Genomic DNA, 25743 nt, shown 5'->3' with positions numbered 1-25743 from the left:
TTTTGTGATGGAATAAACATCGACAGATGAATATGGCATAGTTCATTAGACCCTATAAATATTTACTTACCCTACGACGTCACAAAGACATTATGAAATATGAGGCGTTTTTTGGAATTAAAGTAAACAATTTACTAGTAATTAGTATCTTAAAGAAGCATTGACATTATCGTTATGTTTAATTGCTTTTTGTTTACTATGTAGCATCGGATAAGTAATTTTCCATAATTAGTATAAACTATAGAGTTGGTTACTGCATTGTATACACTAATTATGCCCTTTGAATTTTATCAATGTACACATAGTTAAAATAAATGTTGTATACAGGGCAAGAATATCATATCACAGTTGTTTTGTGTTCGTGGTTGAGTGTACATGTTATTGATATAATAATATTAAAATAAATTACACAAATAAAAGACAAAAATTCTTTAAAAAGTTAAGGATTATAATGAAATTTTTGGAACATTTACTTTTATCTATTCAAACTGATAGTAAATCTAATAGAAAATGTGACGACTCGAGTGAACATTCGCCCTTACTTCCTTCAAATAAGAAACCATTATGTCAAAGAGGTGAGTAGCTTAGTGGTTACATATATTTTTTATCTATGACACAATTGCAGTAAGCTTCAATGAGCGAGTTCAAGTAGAACGTTATGATCTCAATAAAAACTACAATATTGAGGACAGTTGAGAGTTAATAAATATTAATAATTAAAAGGAATCTCAAGACAAATAAACAGTTAATAGAGGGTATCGAAAGCCAAGAAGAATTATATTAGAATGGTACAGTCAGAAGACCCAAATGTTATAAATAAACTGTTCATAACAGTGTGTTAGTTAGTAATCCACGCAATAGACGGTTTCGATGTTGCGAAGTATGCTGTAGCACCCCGGAAAAACTTCTAAAATAAATCTTAAAGTGACGACCGCCAGACAAACGGTATTAAACAATTGGTGACAGTTATTTGATAAGTAGGCAGTGACGTCATCATTAGAAAAGGTCGGATACAATTTATCTGCGTGAGAACGACTTCGATGTCAATATTTATTAATAACCAATACATAAACAAAGATAAAGTACTCGCAGTATTGGGTACACGTTAAATTTTCCATAGTACTTGAATGAAATGTAATATGTTATTTTTCTCCGGTTCTTCTTGAAAATCATAATGAAAAGAATAGCAAATTATTTGTTTCTTTACCTAAGAATCGGATTTCATAGAGTCGTCTTAAATCTAAATTATGTACACAATTCCATTGTGCATTTTTGTACAATATTAGTTCTATTTCTTATTTTTTATGTTATTTTATTAAAATAGATTGCGTATAATAAGAATAACATTAAAAAAGTTTCTATTATGATTGAATACAGATTCTATTATGTAAAAAAAATAATTGAATTTGCTCTCCACTTCACCGTGGCGAGGGACGATGATCTGGATTTAAATTTAGAATGAGGAAGCGATGTTTTTGTATTGCATTTGGCATTTGCCAATCACTGCCGTAATTACACAGAGGTTGTTAATATATTAATTGAGCCTCCAACTAGAACCCTAACATCACGTGCTTTTGTGGTTCCATTTACCGCATGATAAGCAACATTTACTTATTCTACCCTTAATATTAACATCACGATTCATAAATATGAAGGGTAGAATGTAGACAACTGTGTTTAATATATGTACAGAACTTCTCTTTTAGGCTTGATTATGTTTTGAAGCTCAATTACTATGCAGATTTGGTTATACCTACTTCTGCACTATTTGCCAGCTTGACAATGTACCGAGATCAGAGAACCATTTAAATTGGTTCATTAGTTATAAAGTTTACTTGACACAAATGATCATCCCTCTTTTATATTATTCATTCAAATTATTCATAATAAGTATACAAAAATATATCAAGCGATTCCATGTCTATTGTGTATTAAGATAACGTAGCACATCCCCCTGTTCTATGATGTTTGAACAATTTCCTTATTCCTTTATTTAATTTTCAATGAAGGTGTATCAAAAATTTGTTAGTCTCTATTCGAATGTAATAACAAAGAGTTCATTAAAATTTAAAGATTCTAATTGTTGATTCAATTCGGATACCGCCTGCTATACGCTTTGCAATATGTAATGTATCCGGAGGTAAATAATTCCGTTTACCTTGAAATTCTTACGATTTAGTTGCCAAAATAAAATATATGTCACAAATATTTCATTGACCGACACGTTTTATTATTTTCTTTTTGTTTATTTTTAATTTATTCACAATAATGTTAACTTTTTTTTTATTGACTATTTACCAAGCTCTGTGGTCGGCTTTCTGAATCCATCCTTCCCACTTCATTCTGTTAACATCTTCGTCTGAGACTTGGCACTCAGTCATGTCTTTAAGCACTACATCTTTCTTTGTTAGACAGTAACAATAACTAATTACGCTTGTAGTAACGAAATGTTTACATGCCAATCAGTACTTATCACAACATAAAACTTTACCTTATTGTGTTATAGCTCTCACAATTTCGTTTATATCTTGGCTTTTTCCTTGAGGAATAAGATAAAACGGAAAATATGAATGTATGTTTATCCGATTATTGGTCTCACTTTTTGGCCTTCCCCAGAGACAATTTTTACAACTTATCCTCGTCATGCTTCGGATCTACAGCGAAATGTTTATACTAAGTGACGATCTTCAATTCTAAGCTCCAAATTGAAAAGCTTTGTATTGCTCACTATCTGATAAATATTATAGATTAAACAATAGTTTCAAATATTTTTAAAGGACACGTACTATATGCAAAGTCGGTCACATTAGGATCTAATCTAACCAAATTAAATCTGACCCCGAGTCTTGTGATGTTTAAATCATGTTTTAACACATTACCGGGAGCGGTGTTGTTAATATGTAGTGGTTAGTCCGAGTACGTGTGGTCGGCTCGCAGCCAGGCAGTCTGCGCCGGCTTTCCATACAAGACCGGTTAGATAGCCCGCTATTACCTACCACAGAACCAATTAGATGAGATGTTTTCAACATTACAGCCAATTTACTTCGACTTCGATTACCTTTTAACATGCTGCTAAAAAAATCAATCAGGTTTTCAAATTTTAAGGCCCTTAAATAATATCGGTCCCTTACAGCGGACTCTCGTACCCTTAACGCAGGACTAGTCAGTTGTGTAATAATATATATTTGTCATACTGGGTGGATGTTAGAAATTGTCACATTCGATGTATGTGAAGCAACTCTCGTTGTTGAATTAAATCAAAGACATGGTAATACCCGACTAGTTAATTCTAATCAGTTCGTATCTTAGCTTGCACTAGCGGCGAGTGAAAGGCGCGGCCACACTATCGGTATGCGCAAACGCTTCCACATGCGACACTTTGCTGCGCTAAATACTTTGAATTTAAAAACGTGCCTTGATTTGAACAAAGCCTTATACGCAACTTGGACCTATAAAATCTTTTCATTTAGGCAATTCAACTCGCATGCGATACCTTATCTCGTATTTAAGCGGTATAGATCAATTATAAGGTGAGTATACTGCATAATTCATTCACACCATCTATTAGATATGGTAATACATTAGATGTTACCAAACGGCGTACCTTAGGATAAGTAGCTAACATTTCTGCTTTTTATATCAGCAAATGTATGATCAGGTGATGTCATATCTAACTAAAATTTTAAAATAATTATTTGTCATATTTAAACATTAAACTTTATCCAGGTGCCACAATCAGCGGGTAAACATTATTTAACAAAATAAATATATATGAATATATTGCATTTTTTGATAAGTCAATGACTCATTATACATCAGTGATATGATAGCGCAGGTATGATCTATTTTATAGTACTTCTTGTAGTAAAAGTACAATAATATGTCAAAAGGCATACACAGGTTTCCCTAAGAAATTCGAAAATTCATCAGTTTATACTGAGACAGGCCATAGCTTCGTTTTTAGCTGTTGCACAGTTATTAAACATGTTTTACATATTATTAGATCTAACTAAAAACTAAACATTAACTATATTTTGTTCTACTGTTTTCTAAGGATCCTGTAATCAAATGATTTAAATACCTAATGAAAAAAAACTATTTACATAACCGTGTACTTTTAAAAGCACGTTACAACTTGTGGTTTTTCTCAGTATAATTATTATCGTCTCATTGCAACTCACGACTATTTATTAATTATTCAATTTCGGTAATTAATAATGGAAATCACGCATCATAGCGGCTGTTATTCTTAATGAACTAAGTATATATTCTTCTCATTTCCGTCTTTATTTTTGAATAATTTTTTTAGTACTTACATACTTTCCCATGACGCGTCAACTAACAACTCCTTTGTGCAAACTAGCTAACTACTTCGCAATATTACATTTTAAACCTCTTAAAAAGTATAATATTAACTTTAAAAGTAAATTATTTTAGATCGAAAATAAAGAGTCGGTATTCTCATACAGTCATTACTGAAAATTGCCAACTGAAAACTTTTAAGTATAGAAATTAGGGCGGGAAAAGTCTATTAAATTGTTGAACACCATTTTTTTATTATGTACTGCCAATTGAAGAAATAATGCATTTTAATATTATATCTGTAAAATAATTAGAAAACGAAGGTTACTGAGATTAAAATAAATGAAAAGTGAAACGTTTCTAGTTGGGTAAATATTCGTGATCATGAAAAAATCTTATTAGGTCTTTATACAAAGCTGGTTTCAATCGGTTCGTGTCATAAAAGTTTGAGACAAATTATAAAATAAAATATCAACAACTATCTAGCAAGCCGTTTTAAGGTTCCTGAAATGCTGGCCTGTATACTAAAGATACATTTATTTCAATGAGAAAATTTGTTTCTCGATCTTTAATTTATTACTATGCGCACTAACGAACCGATAATTTATCAATATTTACAGAAACAAGACATACGGCTGTAGTAAATGTCATTCGTCATGCTAAACGGCTAGTGCTTTGTCTTTTTGAATGGAAATTTTTGAAGAAAATGAATATGTTAAGGAAAAATAAATCCAACAGTATTACCACTACGGAAACACGTGTACAAAAACTTTTGCCATTGCTCTCATTCTCTTTAAAAAGTACAGAAATTACTAGAAGTTTTTACATCTGTTTTGTCAGTGGAAACCTAGGATTTACATGACAGATGATAATTAAACGTGTCTACATTTATTAACTGTTTTAGAAGATTTGTCTCTTCGTGCAATTTGTTAAGTGCATCCGGTCGTAAAGACAATTTACTAATTAAAATACTCGTAAACGTAAATATTTCTTTAAATGGATTTTTATATGTACCATTTAAGAACCAATTAGTAATAAGTATCATAAAAATACTGTTTGAAATTACATAGTTTATTCTCGACAACATATACGATACGTGTTCCGCTTTCCTAAAATTAAATATAATAAAATTGTTTCCACTAGTCCTGTCTGATCTAAATTAGCCTATAATATGGTTAAAAAAATCATAAAAGAAAATGTATTTTGTTCAATACTTACGTCATGAGTAACTTTTTAGGCTTTGTGACGAGTCTCTTTGAAGCATGGTCAATGCTCAATGGATCCCGAAATAGATTGAGCCGTTGACTTGATTATCCACGTCAGCAGCCAGGGTCAATGCGTTAACCTTGCGATATCAGCGGTGTCTGAAAGGAAATCGTACTACAATCCAATATTCCGGCGAACATTGTTACCACATTGCACGCTTGCAAAATTCTTTAATCGCGCCAATACAATTTTTATTTTGTTCGACGCAAAAACTGTCAAATGGGACAGACTTCTTGCCAAGTATTGTCAACACTCGCGGCACGACCTTTTGTGTGGCTGCAATAGAGTTTCGGAATTGTGAAGACGTGCTTCAATTGATATTACAACAAATCTGTCAATTCCAGAATCAATTTCGTGAAGTCATGGACATCATAAGATTAGCTTTCATCTTAACATTTTTTCATAATGCATAAACTGGGTAACACTTGGAAATTGGTCAATTTAGTTAGCAGAAGTTTTTTACTAGTCTATTTACTCTTCTTTTGAAAGCATTCATACTGTAATTGGATGGAAATACTGACGTCGGAAAATTCTTTTTCTATTTGCTTGCACAATATTTTTCTACGATGGACTGCTGTAAATAACTATGAATGTACTAACACCTTACTGTCAACCCCTTAATTTTTGGTTACTTTGGTAATCCCATCGTAGTTTTTGTGAAAGAAATCTATACTTTGCGACTGCTTAAATTACAATTATACTTCTCTGAGTGTGTCCGTCACTAAATACAAGATGGTTAAATATATAGGAAATAGCTTTATTGGTATTGTTTGTTTCAATGTTGTTGAATTAGAAAGGGCGATTGTAAATATGAAAGTTACTGACAGGCAGTAAATAAGGCATCGGCGTAAGTATAATACTATATGTTCAGTTCAATTCCTCGTTGTATTGAAGGTTAATATTCTATCTAGTTTTTTAATTAATACAGTTACATTTTAATTTTGTTCCACATTATTTCTTTTAAACCTGCTCAAAGTTATATTGCCTTAATTTACATATAGATAGTATATCAGTGACACCCTTGTATATATTCTCCATACAATTAGTTCATGGATTTTGTTTTTTTTGTTTACAGCCAGACAGTTTCCATGTTTCAGTATGAAAAAAGATATGAGAGCATTATATGTGGATTTTTATCGATAAATGAGAGAGATAATAATATAAATAAACGAATAGTTTGGCTAAGTACAGTGAACAAGAAATTTTCATGAATAAAATCGTGTTATAGTTTTTTACACCTAATTAGCTTCTTAATAAATGTCTTGAAATAGACACGTGTGTTTTACATACTATATAATTATTTAAATTTACTTGTGGTAAAATTTTCCTACAAAAATAAACCAGCATATTTAATGTAGACAAAGTTTAAAAACATGTTATCATAATAAATTCGGTGTTCTGAGAAGACGTTACGGATATACGCCTAAAAGTGTGATTCTAAATTTGTCAGTAAATATTTACATTTGGACAAGTATTCCGTGTTTAAGAGCGTTATGATGAAAAAAATTAACATTTAAGACAAGACCAACACTGTTTACAGCATTGTCAAAACTTATGAAAATAATACGTATTACTACAATGGTGCGTTTTAATCCGGACATAAGTACGAACATAAGTTGTGAATTCTAAAATATTGTTTAGTAATTCCTAAACATAAAAAAATTTCCTGACAATTCCGACAAAACATGCAATTAAATAAATAATTTGTAAATAGAATTCCGGCGATATTTGTCCACTCGTGCACAACTGTCTTTAACAAACATTAAATGAGTATTTGTAAACGTAACATAATAGCCAATTTGGTGATTACATTTTAATGTTATCAATTCGTAATAAGATGTATTTAATCGTGCCTCAGTATGTCGGAAATCGGACCAAGTTAATCTGAAATAAAGGATCTCGACACGTGACAGTGCCATTAAATTATAAAATAGCTTCATTTTAATTTCATCTGCTGGAAAATGAGCGGCAAATTCCATTTATCAACATATTTACTTGTTTACATCAGATGGAGCAATAATTATGTGATATAAACTTTTAGTTACATTTTAATACTTTTACACCGTCGTTCGGTATTTTTAAAAGCCTCTATAACATAATTTTTAATACATATAGTTAACTATATATAATTTTTTGAAGAAAAAAAACGTTTAAAAATATCACAACGCATAACTGAATAAAATTCTCCGTAACATTCTTGGTAAAGATAATCATCTCTTTATAACCTAATTTAAATAAAATATTCAACAACTTGTTTATGTAGCTTTTCTCGTTAATTATTAACTTTTTTTCAATTTGAGATTGAAAATTAGGCAACAATTTTGTATTATAACTATGGGCAATATTTTAGAAAAATGTCTGCAAATTGCCGCTACCGTTCGTATTGGTTGTAATTAGTTGATTGCAGATATGTTAAATATGTTTATGAAATACGGCACAGATATACAAGTGGTATAACAAATAAATATACCTTTACACTTTATTATACGAAAACATTTTTCTCTTTTTCGAAGTAACATCTTATGTTAAGAGCGTCGGTGGCTCAGGGGTTTTAACACTTGACTTGTAATCTGCAGGTCCTGGATTCGAATCCCGCCATGTACCAAAGTGTTTTTCGATTTCCGATTTACATATGTTCATTTATCCGACGTTCTTACGGTGAAGGAAAACATCATGATGCAACCTGCACATATCTGAGAAGAAATTCATAGATATGTGTGAAGTCAACCAACCAGCAATTAGCCAACGTGGTTGAATATAGCCTAGTCACCCTCAACTTAGGGTAGGCTTCGAGCCCCTCAGTGGGGGCGTATAGTGAGCTGATGATGATGTTATGTTATTTCGCATGACTTATTAGTATATGTATTATATATTTTAAGCGTTTGATGGGAAAATAATCAATAGTGTACATATATAAATTAATATGTAGGAAACGAAATTGTATGTAAAGTGATTATTTTTCCTGCAGTGCCATATAATGTCATTTATGATGATTATCTTTCAGTCAGTCGTGATATATTTACTAAATTATTTATCACTTGTAAAATTTTGATGTCATATTTTACCAAACACCATGTAACCTCAGTATTATATGGTTTTTACGCATCATTGTCGTATGCGGGCACGGGTCCGTAATCAGCTCCCGTGGAAGTTTCCTACGCCCGAGTTCCTTGAACTGATAGCCGGGTTTCACTCGCCTGCTGCGACAACTGCAATTAGTGCAGCAAGACTTGCTTAATGCTATTAAGTATGGATCGCTTGAGTTGACCAACATAAATATATTGTAAAATTATAAAAATATTACTTTATACGGACCTCTGTAACTGATAAACCGAATTATGTTACCCAATAATTACGTTGCAGATCCGAGAAGCCTCTTTTGAAGAATAATTACTATTTAAAAAATATAAAATCAGTAGGAACAGGCAAAACTTGTAAAGAAAACTAGAAACGTCAAATAATCATGTCCCTCGGCGTATTAAAAATAAAATCAATTTTGTATTACCCATAATATTGATAATTTTTAAGAAATACTTATAAAATCTATCGTATCCGAGTCAACAATAAGAACGTGATGATAAAATAGGTTACTTCTCAACTCTCTGATTTACAAAAGCCTGATTTTTTTGCAATGTCATTGTAAGTAGACCGGAAGTGTGTTATATAATGTGTTACATTTAGGTAATTATGTTTTGATTGATTGGGTGATCTTCTGTCAATACGCGCGCCTGTGGGGAGGTAAGTTAGCGGTATATAGGCGGGAAAGGTATTGCGCGTGCGCGTATTTGCAGGCTGTGTTTGTTGCGCGCATGACGGCTCAGCTGCGGCATCGGCGCGGTCGCAGAACCGCGATCTCATAAACACAAAGTGAATCTTTATTGGACACAAGTTTTAGATTTAAAATTTTTCAAAATTTAATTAATTAATATACTTGTTAAGTTAATATTAGTTTGATTTTTTTAGTGATACTTGTGATAATTAATAACTTAAAATGTTGACGGGATGGAAATTGCTTTTATCAAAACGTAAGTTTTTTGCTTAAATGTATTATTTTTAATTTACTTAGGATTACGCTTAGTCAACACCGAGAACAACACCTTAAACTAAATAGATTAGACAAATACAAAAATGTTTACATCTTTTTAAACAAAGTATTATTTTTTTATGTGTTTTTCCCTTAGTTACTTTTGCCTATTTTAATAATAGCTTCTAACACGTAATTTTATATTTCACAAAGAACATATAGAATTTTTGTATAAATAACAGAAAAAAAACGAATTTGCATAATCAATTAATTATTCGTAAGAATAAATATGTTTTTTTCTATTTATTTACCTGTCGCAATATAAAACGTTGAACCATAGCGTTTAGAAAAAGCTACAGTAAATATAGCTTATCGTACAAAGTTTCCATCTATTCTTGACGTATTATTTTATCGAAATAATCTTAAGTGCTTAAATACTAAATATAACAAGGAACAATTCGAAGATAATTACAAGAACAAATATCGTTGAACTTTTCACTTGAATTAACAGAAATCTCGAAACCCTTAACCGGTCATCGTAACAATCAGATAATGTTAGCAGTTACCGTTGGTTTCTAAGACCAAAATCTCTGTATAACATAACGTCATCCCTGTCATTATCATTGACAAAACAGAGATAACAAAATGTTTTAAAGGGGGATTTCGGTCTCAGAAACCCACGGTTTAAATCCACTACGTGCTTTGCCCAATTAATGCTTTGTTTAAAAAATAACGAATGTAATAGCATCTCAGCATCATTGGACGGAAAAGCTTATAGTAAAAAAAATTACAATTATTCTTTCTTTGATTTTACTTAATTGTCTAATTAAGTTAGAAAACTTAGTTTAAATATGCGTCACGTTTGTCCACTCTCGATGTTAGACACGTGTGCCACGTGCCTTGCATTAACCGATTTCCTCAAAGGATACAAAGAAAGGTTTTATACTCGGAATTCTATACGATGAGCTCTTTAACGAAATAATCCATTCCTATTTACTTATCCAAAATAATTAATTAATATGTACATAAATTAATTGTTCATAACAGTAAAAAAACAATAAAAAGGTGTTGTGTCCTTAGATCTAACACTTTTCTAGAAATTTCCGTAACTTAAAGGTTTGTTTATATTTCGTTACGATAGGTTATCTGGTAACAGTAAATTCTTGGTTCTTCCCCAAATAAGTATAGTTAACAAGTACATTAATCCACTTTTCCGTAGTAACAGTGGGGACTTTTTATCTACATAAGAATATACTTAAGTTTAGCACGTCTTAGGAAAACGTTCACATTGAAATAATTAACACCACAGTCATTATGACAAATAAATAATAAGCAAGTAAAAGGAAATTAAGATAAACTTAAGTAACTAATAATGATAGTGAAGTTGTAGTGTCATGTAGTTTTATTTTTTAATATTTGATATTAGTTGTCTTCATACGTTACAATATTTGATATGCATTAAGACGGAAGGTGCAGAGCAAACAATTCGGGGAGCAGTTACACCGATGCAAGGTTAACCGCAATATTCACATCCTATTTGTGGTTAACATTCGTATTACAGTTTCTAGAGCGTGAATGTTCATAAACCATTTATTTATTTATTTACACTCATTATTTCTTATTACCTTTTACAAACAACAACAATATTAAAAAAGACCTAACGGATTTGATTCCATCGAGAACTTTTTAATTTTATGCCTAAAATTCTTAATAATATATCTGTCTCTTATAACCCAACGTACATAGAGCAGCAATAGCGTTACTGTACTCAAGATAGGAGTACACTTTTCAATCAATAAAATTAACCTGTACCGATAACATAATGGACCTCGGAGCATCTCTAATGGGTTCATTTCACAGTCGAGTGGATTTTGATTTATAAATTAACCAACAATCCGCCCCATCTCGACCTCAACATTTGTTCTAACACAAACGTTACGTTTTGTATTGTGTTTCGTGACGGCGTATTAATGAATGCGTTACGCTTTAACACGTTTAAATTAAAATTTTCATTACTGCCAGACTTCTTATTCTTTACCCTGTCAACGGCACTAATTATACCATATAACTGTACACTCTGTCACGTGTATACTTACAAGTAACATAATTTTCAACACGTGGACTTTTGCCTAACGCAAGCGGGGCCCTTACGATTAATGAACTACGTCCTAAGAAACCTGGATGGAATAATTAAGTGTCGTAATTAATTCTATAAAGACATAAAAGACAAAAATCTTACATAAAGTGGGAAACGGGCATAACTAATCTCATCTCTTCATGATTCGTATACTTTAAAATCTTTTTGGGATACACGACTTACAGCTCAATAACAATAACCTTATCTTACGTTGTACATAAGTTCTTTATGTCCACTTTCTTCTAAGGGCGTCGTTAGCATTGGATAGTAATTCCGCCATTTATCTCGCCTGCTCTAAGTCATAAACGCGAACACAGCGGCTTGATTAACTGCATTAAGGTGAAAGGGAGCCGAGCCTGTCGAACGACTCTCCTGTAGCCATTAGCAATTAGACTGCGCATTCCCGACCACACGCGAATTTACCGATTAATGTATCAAGGCGCTAGAGGCATAATGTCAAGGGTTTTGTCTAAGTCTTCGTTCATTCTTGGACATAGCCACCACAAGCCATAAGTCGTAACGACGATTTAATCGCCGTTCTCCCAAATTTTTATGGCGTTATAATTTAAGTATGTATGTCCCTACGCCTCAATGTAAATTACATTTAATCGTTAAAATAATAAGTAATTGCCCCTTTCTTTTCCTGGAAAGATGTATTGTTTAAATAATGATTTCCCGCAGTGTCTCCCCGACACAACGCCAGCCTGTCTACCGAGTGCCGAGTAGAACTGGTCGGGCTCGAAGGACCAGTCGGCCGCCCCGATAGAAATCTGTTCGGCGTTGTGTTCTGATAAAAACCATCACTTCTAACGAGTTTCTCAATTCCAATACCAATTTAGTCAAAGCCACTCCGTAAGTGCGGGTGGTGGAGCAGTCTCTCCTTATTAATATGAATTTTATCGACCCATTAATGGTTAACATCGGTCGGGATTTCTGCCTTCAATTCGACCGCTCGCAAACTGACGTATGTTAACGGGCATACAGATACATCTTGGTATTCAACACATATACGACATTCGAGCGGAAACTATAAAAACTTTTTCGTGAGACGAATACAAAATTACTCTTTATAGGAACGATTCTCTTGAATTTATTCCTTTGTTCCATATTTGATAATCGAATTGACATTCAATTTCTTTTTATGTGGTACTTTTCCAAAGAGAATTAAGTTGAAAAAATGTAAGGCATGAGGAGTTTAAGTTCAGTTGCTTGAATTTCGTAGCAATGGGGTCGTGAATTACAATGCCGAAAGTGACCACGCAGTTAGCGTGTGTAAATTGGGTTACATATTTCAATTGTAATTAAGTCTATTTGGTACCTTACACTGTGTATAAAGTATGTAATTATAATTAGTTGAGGGACAAAGAATAGTAAGTTGTATTTTTCTTGTTGTAAAAACAATTTACGTTTTAAGGACCATTGTTGTTGTTTTCCGTACAAAATTTATACAGATGTAAGTGATAAAATCAAGTTTTATTTATAGTTTGTGTTTGACTTCGCTTGAGTGAATTTTTATTTTTAGTTACCTATTAATGACGTATTTATTTGGTCTTATAAAATAAAAGATAAATTTCTCACTTAATTCATTCTGATATTTTAAATTCACAATTCAAAGTGCATAGAAATGTAATTAGCGGGAAGAATAACAGAGAATCATAATAAAACTAGTACAATTTTCTTGTCGCGTGAAACCAACAATGTATTCATAAGTTTCGTATCAACAAGGCTTTACGTCACAGTATAGCAAATTGAATTGTTGAATGCGATGCCATAACAAAATACACAATGCGTCCTGCACTCCCAGTTGCATGGTTCGTTGCCCACCAAAGCTATCTAAAGAATACCAACCGCCGTTAATTCGCACGCGACATGTGTCTGAATCTTGTCACCTGTCACTGTGATTGAAAATTGCCATAATTAATTAATGATGCCATCATTACGGATGACACAGGAAGTCTAGACCAAGGGATTTGATTTACAAGATTGATAATTGTTAATCAATCTTTGTACCGCAAGATCTTGTCAATAAAAATAAAACATTTAAAAGAGGATAACCTACGATATCTAGCCGCAGTTACGTGTAGTTTTTCACTGCTTTCCTTTACGATTATAATAAATCTTTAAAATTGTCTAAGTTTTTACGATGATGTTTAAAATACTTATTGATATGTGGTGGTTGTAAAACTAAATGTAACTGGAACTAAGGTTACAATTACGTGCGAGAACGTGAATATTTTAAATTCAGTTCACAATGGTAATTTATTTTATAGATAGTAAAACCAAACACATGAGGTATTTGGATCGTGTATGTGGCATTGAATATAACTGGATAATAAAGAATTGACAATAGTTTATTTACAATACACAAAAACTATTACCAAATTTCAAATTTCTGAAGGTTTAAGTAAAGATAACAAACAATATTTAAAATATTTCTATATATGCATAAGCTGGTAAATCAAGCCCGTAAACTAGACAGCAATTAAAGATTTTCATTTGACGCAGATAAAAATAACCTGATCTAAATTTTTTTTTCTATACTAAAATCTTTATTTAAATCTCATATTTTAACATTTGAGAATATGTTAAATATTCTACATTTAACATATTCGACCGTGTACATGGAACTTGTTATTTTTTACCTCACCGAGAGACCCAGAGGACATTCACCTGAGGATGAGCGATCGTCTGCCCACGACAGTAATATCGGAGAAAAATATGCTTGCTTATGTTTTATAGTACCAGATATACAGTAAATTAACAGACATAGATTATTTACAAACTCTAAATAGAGTGTTTTATACAAAAACTTCAAATTCAAAAAAATCGAAGTGTCTGTAAAAGCAGTTGTGCTTGAAGACTCCATAACACTTGTATTTTTTAAATTGTAATATGTAATGTGTTCCTTGTGTTTATTTCATAGCTCGGTAACCTGAACATATTTTTAATTCGAATTAATAGGGAAGCGGAAACTCTATATCTTTATATTAATCAGTTCCGTCTTCCTTTTGTTTAGAAGGAAAAATGAAATTAATCACGTAGAATAGTTGAAAAATGTACAGCATCTAAACATTACAATGGTAATTTTTTTATTACTCCAAAGTATCTTTAAAATGCGTACAAGTGTAACTAATAACGGAACACATTTTATTTTTCGTTTTTGTCATGGCCGATTTAACTCATTAAATTTTACTAATATTATAAATGCGAATGTTTGGATGGATGGATAATGGTTACAAAGTATCCCTAGAATGGTTGAATAGACCTCACCGAAATGTAGCATAGATGTAGAACATAGTCGGGCCGAATTCATAGCTTACAGTTTTTTTTTAATATCGCGTGGACCGAGTTGCGTGCGACAGCTAGTTCAAATATATTTTACAACTTTCATAGCTCCAAAATTATAAAACATTATAAATGCATGGATACATGCAAACAATGTACTGTGAAGGAGGACCTCAGGTGAATGCAAGGCAATAAATTGTAAAAGACAAAACTTTCTTCTGGTTTCACTTAACTTTAACTTAGTCCGAACAAACAAGGCAATAGCAATATACACTTGTTTAGCAATTAAGTTGCATGGACTCGGTTTCACTGAGCTTCTGTTTAGCGGTCGAAGAACAATGACCAAAATATACCAAAAATAATCACAAAAGATTGCACATCTTTTATGAATGAACGTTTAAACAAGTGACATTCGTTTCTGTTAGAATTAGAAAATAAGTGTTTTTAAAAAGATTTTTTCTAACTTGGCGACTGTAGTCTACTCAACGGGTAGTCCTCAACTTACTTGTTAATTGTAACAGAGATTATATTAAAAAATAATTATTACGTCACATGAATGTACAGCTGAAAATGACGCCACGTTATATCAGAAATTGCAACAAGTACAACTGTCGATGCGAGTAATTACTTTGGCTTTCTAGCGATCAAGAAAGCCGATATTTATGTTAATGCTTCAGCCCGAAAGTGCTACATCAGTATTACATCGACATAAACGTTCTTTTATTTAAAATCAATATTGAAATTGAGTAATTATTACTTAATTCGTTTTTAAATGTTATCGATCATGTAAATGTATTATGTAGGTAATTAATAACTGTGTCCTTTCAAGGCGGATATAGCCCGCATCGAGCGCGTGCCAGTAAGGAATTGGAACAAGCTCTCAATTTCAATCTTCGGTCAAATTTTGAAATCGTTACCTGTCCATATTTATAGTATTAATATTACAACACAACAATCACTTGCTTTTCGGACTCGACTATGAATTTTGATATAATAATGATGGCTATTTTTCGTTTAAAAGTTTACAATTCTTCAATTTATAAAGATTGTTGCTGTCGTTGGAATGAATTCCATACCTAAATTAGATGTGAATATAATGTCTATTTTCTCTTTTAATCCACAAATATTGGCTCCCTCTCATTTTTTAACAAGTAATATTTGTTTGCAGTATTCATAATACCTCAGCGATGGGTGATGGCGATCATGGGCTTCCTTGCGGTTGCGAACGCATACACGATGCGCGTCTGCCTCAACATCGCTATCACGCAGATGGTGCGCCGGCGCGCTCACTCCCTCGCGCACGACCACGGCTCCTGCCCCGGAGACTTAGAAGAAACTGCCGGCGACGCCACCGTAAGTTTTAACATTAGCACCTGCCAAAAGTTTTAAGTTTTCGTAACGTCATCGACATATTATTATTTTGACGTACGAAGACATAATGACAGTTGACATGTTACATCTAAAGAATACATCCATGATCACCTATGTGTTCCCGTCGCTCGTTGGCCCCCTTGTCTTATAAAGAAAATAGGGTTATTATGCATTTCAAATCTATTTATCATTCATAGTCGCTCCCCTCCATTTGAATCTTGTATAACTACTAATATTAGCGAGTAATATGTAGATGAGACGTTTATGGACTTCTATTCTATTTTTATTTAAAAGTCTATGAACTTCATTAAAATAAATGAATTCCTTAATAAGTTTCTTTTAGACAAATATTAGAACAACTTTATTGAGATTTACGTTGGGAATTCTTTTTGACAAATTTAGACTAATTATGCATATTCCTTTCTGTTATAGACTTGTGGCTTTTTACATAATAATTACTGTGACTAAATAGAGCAAGTTAAATTTAGTACTAATTAGTTACATTTAACACTGTTTAAGAGTTATTTTGTATTGTTTTGAATTACTTTGTTATTGCAAACCTCAGAATTTGACCATTAAAATAACCCTTATCCTCTGGCATCAAAAGTTTTATGTAAGTTTTTATTCTAGGAAATAAGCGGATATGACTGGGATGAGGAAACCCAGGGGATCATTCTCAGTGCATTCTACTATGGGTACATAGTGACGCATCTACCTGGTGGAATGTTGGCGGAGAGGTTCGGAGGGAAGTATTCACTCGGGTTCGGCGTTCTTAGCACAGCCGTGTTTACTTTGTTCACCCCCTGGACAGTCGCAACTGGAGGCGCCACTGGCCTCATCATATTACGAGTGCTGGAAGGATTAGGAGAAGTTAGTATAACTTTTAATCAGTACAAAATAAAACTACTTAACATTTACATGATGCGCACTATTTTTGCAGTATAGTCTTATTCACTATTCCTTTAAATATACCCAACGCAATTGTTTTAGCTTTGCGGTACGTAATCTTTATTCATTGCATTTTGTATTTTCATACGACTATAGAGTTGATGAATAAAAGAAAAGATTGAATAGTTTTATGTCTTCCCTGATTGAGTCATATCACCATTCACAGACAGAATCATAAGACTATTCTTAATTCAAAATGTATGAATTTGAAATCTAATATCCTTTATTCGTTTACCCAGGGTACAACATTCCCAGCTCTGAACGCGATGTTGGCTCGTTGGGCGCCAGTGTCAGAGCGTGGGCGGATGGGCTCCCTAGTGTTCGGCGGGGCACAAATAGGCAACATCGCCGGTACTTATCTCTCCGGTTTCGTTATCAAGGAAACCGGTGAATGGCAATCAGTCTTCTATCTGTTCGGCGCTGTTGGCATCTTATGGTTTATACTTTGGGTGAGTTCTCATTTGGATAAAGTAAAATATAAATTGTTTACTATGATTCTTAAATATGTATAGTATATGTACTTGTATAACAATATTTATGTATAATACTGGCCAAAAATAACAAAAATTATGTTTATATTTCGTTGTATGTTTTTATATAATTCAATCATAACGATATATCATTTTGTTTCGCAGGCTATACTGTGTTACAATGATCCGGAATCGCATCCCTACATTTCTGACAAGGAAAAGAAATACTTAGAAGAAGCACTCGGCAGACATCAGAACAGCCAGCCGTCTGCTATACCTTGGAAAGCGATATTCATGTCCGTGCCGCTTTGGGCCCTAGTATGCGCACAGGTAAAAAAAAATATAACATACTTTTTTACACATTTTACTTATTAGCGAAGCCTACGCGACTTAAGTTATCCGGCAATCTATAAGTGATCCAGTATCGTGGTATTGAACGTTCAATTCGTAAAGGTTTAAATTTAATTGATCTGTGCTTGAATTATTGATTAAATTCTGGTTGAATCCGGTTAAAATAACGGTAAGAAGATATTAAGATGTTAATTGAACCTTGACATTTATCGATGGTGTGAGGTAGCGGTTAATGGTTCCGATAATGGAATAAGCCAATAATGTATTTTTATATAATACGTCACGTCAAATAAGCGTGTTGAAGTGCGTACGCCTTAGTACAAAGAATATAGAGTCACGTGTGAAATACCGTATTAGTTTTACACTGACATAAATAATACCACTTCGCCAATGACCCGAATGGGTTGGGGAAAATTATGGCATGCCATTTATTATGATCTTAACACTTCTTTAGCTTCATCATCTATGTATGCTCATCGCTGATACCAAACGCTTGAAATTATACATAAAACATAACTTCCAGATCGGCCACGATTACGGCTACTTTACCATGGTGACTGACCTGCCGAAATACATGACGGGCGTGCTCAAGTTCGACATCCACCGCACAGGCACGCTCGCTGCACTGCCGTACGCTGTCATGTGGCTCAGCTCCATCGTCTTCGGTTGGCTCTGCGATAACATGGTCAAGAGGAACTGGCTCACCGTTACCAACGCAAGAAAGACATTCACTACAATAGGTAGGTTTTAAAGACCTCTTTCTCTTATTTACATTATTTTTTTTAGTTCCTGGTAGGCTTTGATAATGCTTTTTAGATCGCTTATTAAAGCTACATAATAATTGCATAATCTTCGATGTCTTCACACATAACTTCAATAGGTATTTAGTCATTTTGCACTGCTATTCTTCGAGATTTTAATTGTAATTGCAAATTACGTTGTTATGCAACATTTAAACGTGTATAGTTAACAAAGTAAATAAATTTTTAATTTTATATTTACATCAGGAATTTCCGTGTTTTGTATGCGCTTTGCGATTACGCATATTCATATGACACCAACGTTAACCGTAATTTTATTGCAATTAAATCCTTCTTTCACACACTACCTTACTTTTTGTTGTATTTTTACAAAAAGTTTATTTAAAGATGAATGTTCTATAGACTTTTGTCTATACTATCTTATTAATATTATAAACGCGAATGTTTAGCGGGATGGATGCTTCTTTGAATGTATCTCAGGAACTGCTCAACGAATCCCGCTGAAACTTTAATTCCGCGAGGTCGGAGTACTAGGCGACAGCTAGGAGATAATTTTCGCTAAAAATATTTATTTTATTTTATTTTTCCCATTATTCATCTTTTTTATCAGTTATTCTAGTTCAAAGCAAGGAAAAGGTTCTCTAAATATTTCAGTTCGCAAGTAAATTGATAATTAGACTCCGATTTATGTAATTGTCTAATTGTAAGTATTTACATCGGTATTAACAGTTTAAGATTTCAATTAAAAAAATACATTTTTTTTGTAATTAAAATAATTACTATTATTGCTTACATTTTATCCGTTTGCGAATGCCTTGGAATCTCGTGCAATACGCGTAGCGGTTGCTGACGTCATAACTACGTTGCTCCTTTTACCGCGTCTGAATAGAACAATTATTAATTAAACATACATTTAAAAGGCCCTTTTAAGTACCAAAGCTATGGCAGGATCCTAACAAATATCTGACTGATCTGTATTGATCTGCTAAGAATCTCCAAAAGAGGGACAGAATCTATGAGACATGCTAATATTCGATTTGCTACTTTTGATTCGCAATATTGCAAAGACTGTGTTTGGTTTCACGTCATAGACATTGTAAATGGTAATGTCGTTTGATAGGGGCTGACGGTAACGGACAGTAGCTGCGCTGCAAGCGATCTGCCGGAACAAACGGGTGCTATGCAACCGACATAGACTCGCGACACGCTTTCGCCTAGTCAGCGATTAGTATTCCTTCCCAATGCACCTACAGGCCACGACAAATCTCGTGCTGTAACCAGTACCTTTCCCTTCACTCGGTTAACGCATGTTTTCCTGCCTTGTAAACGTACATTGCTGTACATTAACAACGTAGTGTAAATTTTAAGAGATAACACAAAGGCAAAAAGTGTTTTATACTTTTATGTCCATATTTTATGTGACGCTAGCTAAGCACCACCGAGGGCCTCGCAGCCTACCTTAGTTCGGGGTGACTAGGACCTAGTGAACCACGCTAGTCCGGTGCGGGTTGCTTGACTTCACATATATATTTGAATTTCCCGATACGCAGGTTACATGACGTTCCTACACCATAAGAACGTCGGATAGATGTACATACATATGAAATTCGAAAATCGAAATACACACAAACATAGCAGGGATCTAAGATGGACATATATAGCTTTTGGTCGGGCCGGTCAAGCGCCTAACAACTGCGCCAACGACATTTTATGTATGCTTGCTCTGAAACTATACAGTCTTTAAAACAGACCACATAAATTCCTTAATACAGACATTCACTTATATTTGGTACACCTGTGCAAATATATTGTGTGTATGTCTACAAAAATAACGTCAACTATTAACTATACTATTATTCATTCGTCTCAATATAATAATTTTATATACTTGATCTGATATGCAGATTGAATACAGGCGCTTTAGTTATGACACCACGACGACGTAGACCGTAGACCTTGTTCAATATTATTTTGCTGTAGTTTAACGATTTTCCTAACAATTTGTCCAAGGTTCGGAGTATTAATTAAATCAGGACAACGAAGTAAGAACCGGCGTCTTTAAAAACTTCTAAAACCAAACGATCTTTAATTAAATCTTTTTTCCAGCTTCCGTGGGTCCTGGTATCTGCATGATCCTGGCATCATACTCCGGCTGCAACACTGAAACTGTAGTCATCTTGTTCACGGCTTCCATGGGCCTGATGGGCGCTTTCTACCCTGGAATGAAGGTGAACGCGCTGGACCTGAGCAGCAACTACGCGGGAACCATCATGGCGATAGTCAACGGTATCGGCGCTATCACTGGAATCATCGCACCGTATCTTGTCGGATTACTAACTCCTGATGTAAGTGAAACTTAATATTACCGGAGAATAGCTAAGAAATTATCACTTCTTCAAATTATCATAAAGGTTTTCTACATAGTCACTTTACCTAAACCTATATAATGCTATAGTTTACAACTGATGCGTATTACATCACATCGTAATCCTATATTTAATAATGGGTCCTTTCAACCTCTGTAATTAGTTTTGTAAAAGTTAAATCTGTTTCACAATATTGCATGCTGAACTAGACTGGTTTTACTTCACGGTGATTATTCTTATAATCAAAATAAAATAACAATATGAAATGAAAAATACGATTAAACGAAAGAATCGAGTCAAGGCCAATAACTGACAATTAACTTTTATAATTATTTTATTACTTCATTCGCATAATGTGCAATAATTAAAAAAATAATATAAGGCAACAATTATTAGTTCTTTGTCCTTTTAGTACCAAATTAGAGGTATTATTCTGAGAAATCATAACAAAGAAGATCACAACAAGATAATGGCATCAAATTGCTTTATTATTTTTGTAACAGAACGGTACGCGAAACAAATTGTATCGAATTACAATACTTGTCTCAGCTTATTAGCGAAAACTAATATGATAATCGTATGTACGCACCTGCCTTGTTTCATACAAGTTTGACGTTCACACATAAGACGCTCTTCAAAATGTTATTTCTGTGCGTGATGCAAATGATTTTATTTAATTCTGCACAGAGGAAGTTGTGGGCAACTGCTATTAACACAGCAGCAAGTACAACAGCTAGTATGTTATATATTGAATTCAGATTTTCTGCATTACAGAGTACCCTCGTTCAATGGCGATTGGTGTTTTGGATAACATTGGCAGTATTCATATTGACGAATTTGGTTTTCGTGGCATGGGCGTCCGGCGACGAGCAATGGTGGAACCGGCCAGCACAAGACAATAAGAAACAACAGGAGATTGAAATCCCAACAACTAATTCCATCAACACTGATATTAGACTGTAAATATAGACATAGGTAAATTATAGGATCATTTATATTCAGTGCAATGCTGCACTTGTTTTATTTAATCGATTATTTTCGATAAATCGATTTTATACGATTCCAAGATGAATAGGTTAATCGATAAATCGGTTAAATATTGATACGCTGTCCAATTACTTTTTACGAAACTCGGTTTAAAACGGGTATCATTTTATTATTGATTTTAAATTGTTTAAAATCTATGGACTTTTATTGTTTAATAAACAATAAAATATCGTTACAATCTATACAGCTAATCTAATGCTGTATAGATTAGATTGTAAAGATATTTTATTGTTTATTAAAATGTACCGAGCAAGCGTACATATTTTGAATTACATTTTATGTAAAACCGATAGTGATAGGAATGTTTTTATTCATTTATGGTTAAATTAAGAAAATGGTTAATGATTGTTTATCCCCTGCAAATGATTAAAATTATTGATGATGTTATTTACTTTCAAATAAGTGCCTAGCTGCAAGAGATTCAAACCAATAAATTATAGAGCGGACATCATTTAGCATTAACTACAAAGTTTTCATCAAACAAATAAGTTTGACAACGACCATTTGACATGCGGGCGTGTCAAAATAGACTAGCATAAAGATAACAATTCTTGGATTATGCTTTTGTTTATGATGTCCCATCTATAAATAAATGAGTTAAATGTCTTTGGTATAAGTACAAAAACCATAAAGTATTCTTTGAATTATTGACAATTCGTTGAAAATATTTTCAAGCTGCCAGTGCTATGTGATAGAATTAGCGTATTATAATTTTTAATTGAATGTTTGTATGTGACTATATTTTTGATGAATTATTTCAATATAATAATAAACAATGATATTAGATTACGTTTTAATTGAGTAAAATTTAGATAAATTTGCATAATGGCAATACTTTCGCTAAATCTAACTTTATTTGTTGACGACAATAATACTAAACACTTTCTGAATCAGTTTCTTCAGGTTAACATACATCTCCAGAAACATTCCTAGGAAAAAAATAATTGAAAAGCATATTTTTCTTACATTTATGTGAATCAATCTATTACCTATTTATTTCTCTAATATAACGACAGGGATGCTTGTTATCAAACACCTCGTAAACAATAACTTAAAAGTAAAAAAAAATATAATTATGTTATCTGGAGATATAAATGGCAAGGACTTCTGTCTTCTGTTTTGCATTTTGTAAATATTGTTGTTTATTGAATATTTTGTAAGAGTTTTCACATTTTATTTTGTTCACAATAATTAAAGAAAAATATATTTAAAAGGCTGTGAACAAATAATATTAAAGTGATGAGTATTGTTTGAGCGCGCGTTTGTGCCATTGAAAAGTTTGTCGTGTGTTTAAAAAAGTTATAAATTATAATTTATCTATTGATATAAGCATTGTTTGAACTTTAGTCTTAATTTATAATTATATCTGAGATAATAGGTTATATTTTGTATACACTACATATTGAATATTATTATTAAATAGAAACTAAATAAATAAAATAATAATTAAAAAAAAGTTTTTTCATTTATTTATAAAAAATTATATAAAATTTAACATATAATTAACAACATAAAAAAATAACATATAATTCACAAAATCTATACTTTAATTTTTTTTCAAACTTTCTTATATTGTTCTAAAATTTAATACAAAAATAAAAATCAAACAAAATTGATAATAATTCATACAAGCGATTTAAAAATACTATTATTATTGTAATAGTCATAAATATGGACACTAATAACGCATAGAATAAAAACAAAAAATGAACTCTACATACCACTAATGTACTATTTATCCATACATTACTAAATACATAACATGAAACATAACAAATTATGTTGCGTTTATAAGAATTACTACTTACTTTAAAGGCTCAATCCAACCTACAGCTGACCAGAGCAACATACAGACGAATTGTTTAAAAATTGCATTTAATTATGTTTTTATTTTTTAATATTTAATGTCATTAAGAAATTATAAAATGTATACGCCTTATAACTAAAACCTCATATGCTACCAAATTAACATTTAAAAAAATTGTAGACATGAAACATGGGGTTGCTTTAATCATGTAATTTGTTATTATTACCAACCCTTAATATACAACACGTATATTAATTTGTGTACGGGTAACACTAACTGCAAATCTGTGGATTTTTTGGCTCTTGTTATTTGTCGCAGTTAAATTTAATTCAACCTACTGAAACATAAGGTTCAAACTCCTGAAAGGTGTTGCTCCATATCCGATCTTATAGCAATTTAGATGCCTCCACCTTGGAACCCTCAGAAGAGTTCCATGACGGAGGAGGGTGTGGCGGTGTCAGTGAGGTCAGTCCGCTGGTTGAGGATGCGCAGCACGTCTTTAGGCTCTATGTGAGTGATGCCGCAGCTTTCCGAGATCTGCTTCGCCTCTGCCGGCTGCTTCACCAACAGAGAGCGCAGCCGGCGCGCCTCCTCGTAGTCCATGTTGAGGAGTTTACATGCTTCCAATAGCCTATAAGCAAATACATTAACTAACTTGGTAGGAAATTAATATGTATCGTTATTATAAAGAATAATGTAAGGCAATAATACGGTGTAACTTTGTGTAGTACCTATTTTAGTCAGTGAACAAGTTTTTGTCATATCACTTAGTATAGGGATGGTGAACCAATAGCAGGAAAAAAAATTTGGGCACATCACTCATCACAAAATTCTTTATGCACTACAAAAAACGTGAAAATCTGCCACCCTAATGTAGTGGTGAACCCTGACCTAGTGGTATAAGGATAAAACAAATAATTACTTTGGCAGGAGGATGAGTTGTGCGACACTCTTGTTGTGCGGTGCGAACGCGGGCAGGATGTTTCGCTTCACGTCGTGTGTGAACTGCATCGTGCCGCCTGTATTGAACCACGTCTCCAACACCATCTCCTTTAAGTATAACAATTATAGAAAACATCTAAGTAATTGAAAGGCAACAAATATACACAATATAGTACTAAACGTTGCACAGTTTTAAAACGCAAATTAAGATATGATTATTTCTTTAACTTTACAGTTCATGTAGTAAAATATTTTTTTTTACAAAACATGGAATTCCATTTATGAAATAGATATGAAGAAATAAAACACACTCGTTTTCTTTACTCTTCCATAAAAAGGGAGATGGACAGAGACCGAAGGAGATAAGGAGTTGCCACTCTGTCGATGTCTTTTTTTCTTCTTTGTTCGGTCGAATCCACAATCCATTGTTTCAGGCTTGAAGTTCGGTTGTCATATGGAGAAAGACAGGCTAATGGATCGCGAAAAAGAGAGAAGAGGGGCGCGGTCTCTCTCTGATATAGCTGGATATTGTTGTGTTTGTGTTTGTGTGATGTAAGGTGGTGCAGCAGTATACCTGCAGCATGAGGTGGTCGAGGCGTGCGGCGAGGTGCGCGCGCAGACGGGCGGCCAGGGGCGGGGCGAGGCTGGCGGTGGCGGAGGCGAGGC

At 33.1% G+C, this 25743-nt stretch overlaps 2 protein-coding genes across 3 annotated transcripts in view; one reads left to right on the top strand and one right to left on the bottom strand.

Annotated features, from left to right (window-relative positions):
* Positions 1-409: 409 nt before the first annotated feature.
* On the top strand, positions 410-23737 carry LOC106119111 (putative inorganic phosphate cotransporter). 2 transcript variants are annotated; one of them, XM_013313987.1, is made up of 8 exons: positions 410-575; positions 16183-16367; positions 17016-17255; positions 17573-17782; positions 17969-18133; positions 18678-18894; positions 21022-21260; positions 22056-23737. In XM_013313987.1, exons 1-8 carry the CDS (start codon positions 452-454, stop codon positions 22242-22244), a joined length of 1569 nt encoding a protein of 522 aa, XP_013169441.1. In that variant the 5' UTR covers positions 410-451; the 3' UTR covers positions 22245-23737. The 2 variants fall into 2 exon arrangements, with proteins under 2 accessions (XP_013169441.1, XP_013169442.1); XM_013313988.1 differs by lacking the exon at positions 410-575 and adding an exon at positions 9365-9593.
* A 241-nt stretch (positions 23738-23978) lies between these two features.
* The window catches only part of Rint1 (RAD50 interactor 1), a 6452-nt gene continuing 4687 nt past the window's right edge, over positions 23979-25743 (bottom strand). The window contains exons 10-12 of the mRNA XM_013313523.1: positions 25652-25741; positions 25058-25185; positions 23979-24766 (exon numbers count right to left, since the gene is read on the bottom strand). Of these exons, the coding sequence (XP_013168977.1) occupies positions 24556-24766; positions 25058-25185; positions 25652-25741 (429 nt within the window). The 3' untranslated portion in view covers positions 23979-24555. The remainder of the gene's footprint in view (positions 24767-25057; positions 25186-25651; positions 25742-25743) is intronic.

Source organism: Papilio xuthus, unplaced genomic scaffold (genome assembly GCF_000836235.2).
Source record: "Papilio xuthus unplaced genomic scaffold, Pxut_1.1 DF827542.1, whole genome shotgun sequence".
Taxonomy (NCBI): domain Eukaryota; kingdom Metazoa; phylum Arthropoda; class Insecta; order Lepidoptera; family Papilionidae; genus Papilio; species Papilio xuthus.
The sequence above is the reverse complement of the archived record's forward strand: the minus strand, read 5'-3'. Positions and strand labels throughout refer to the sequence as shown.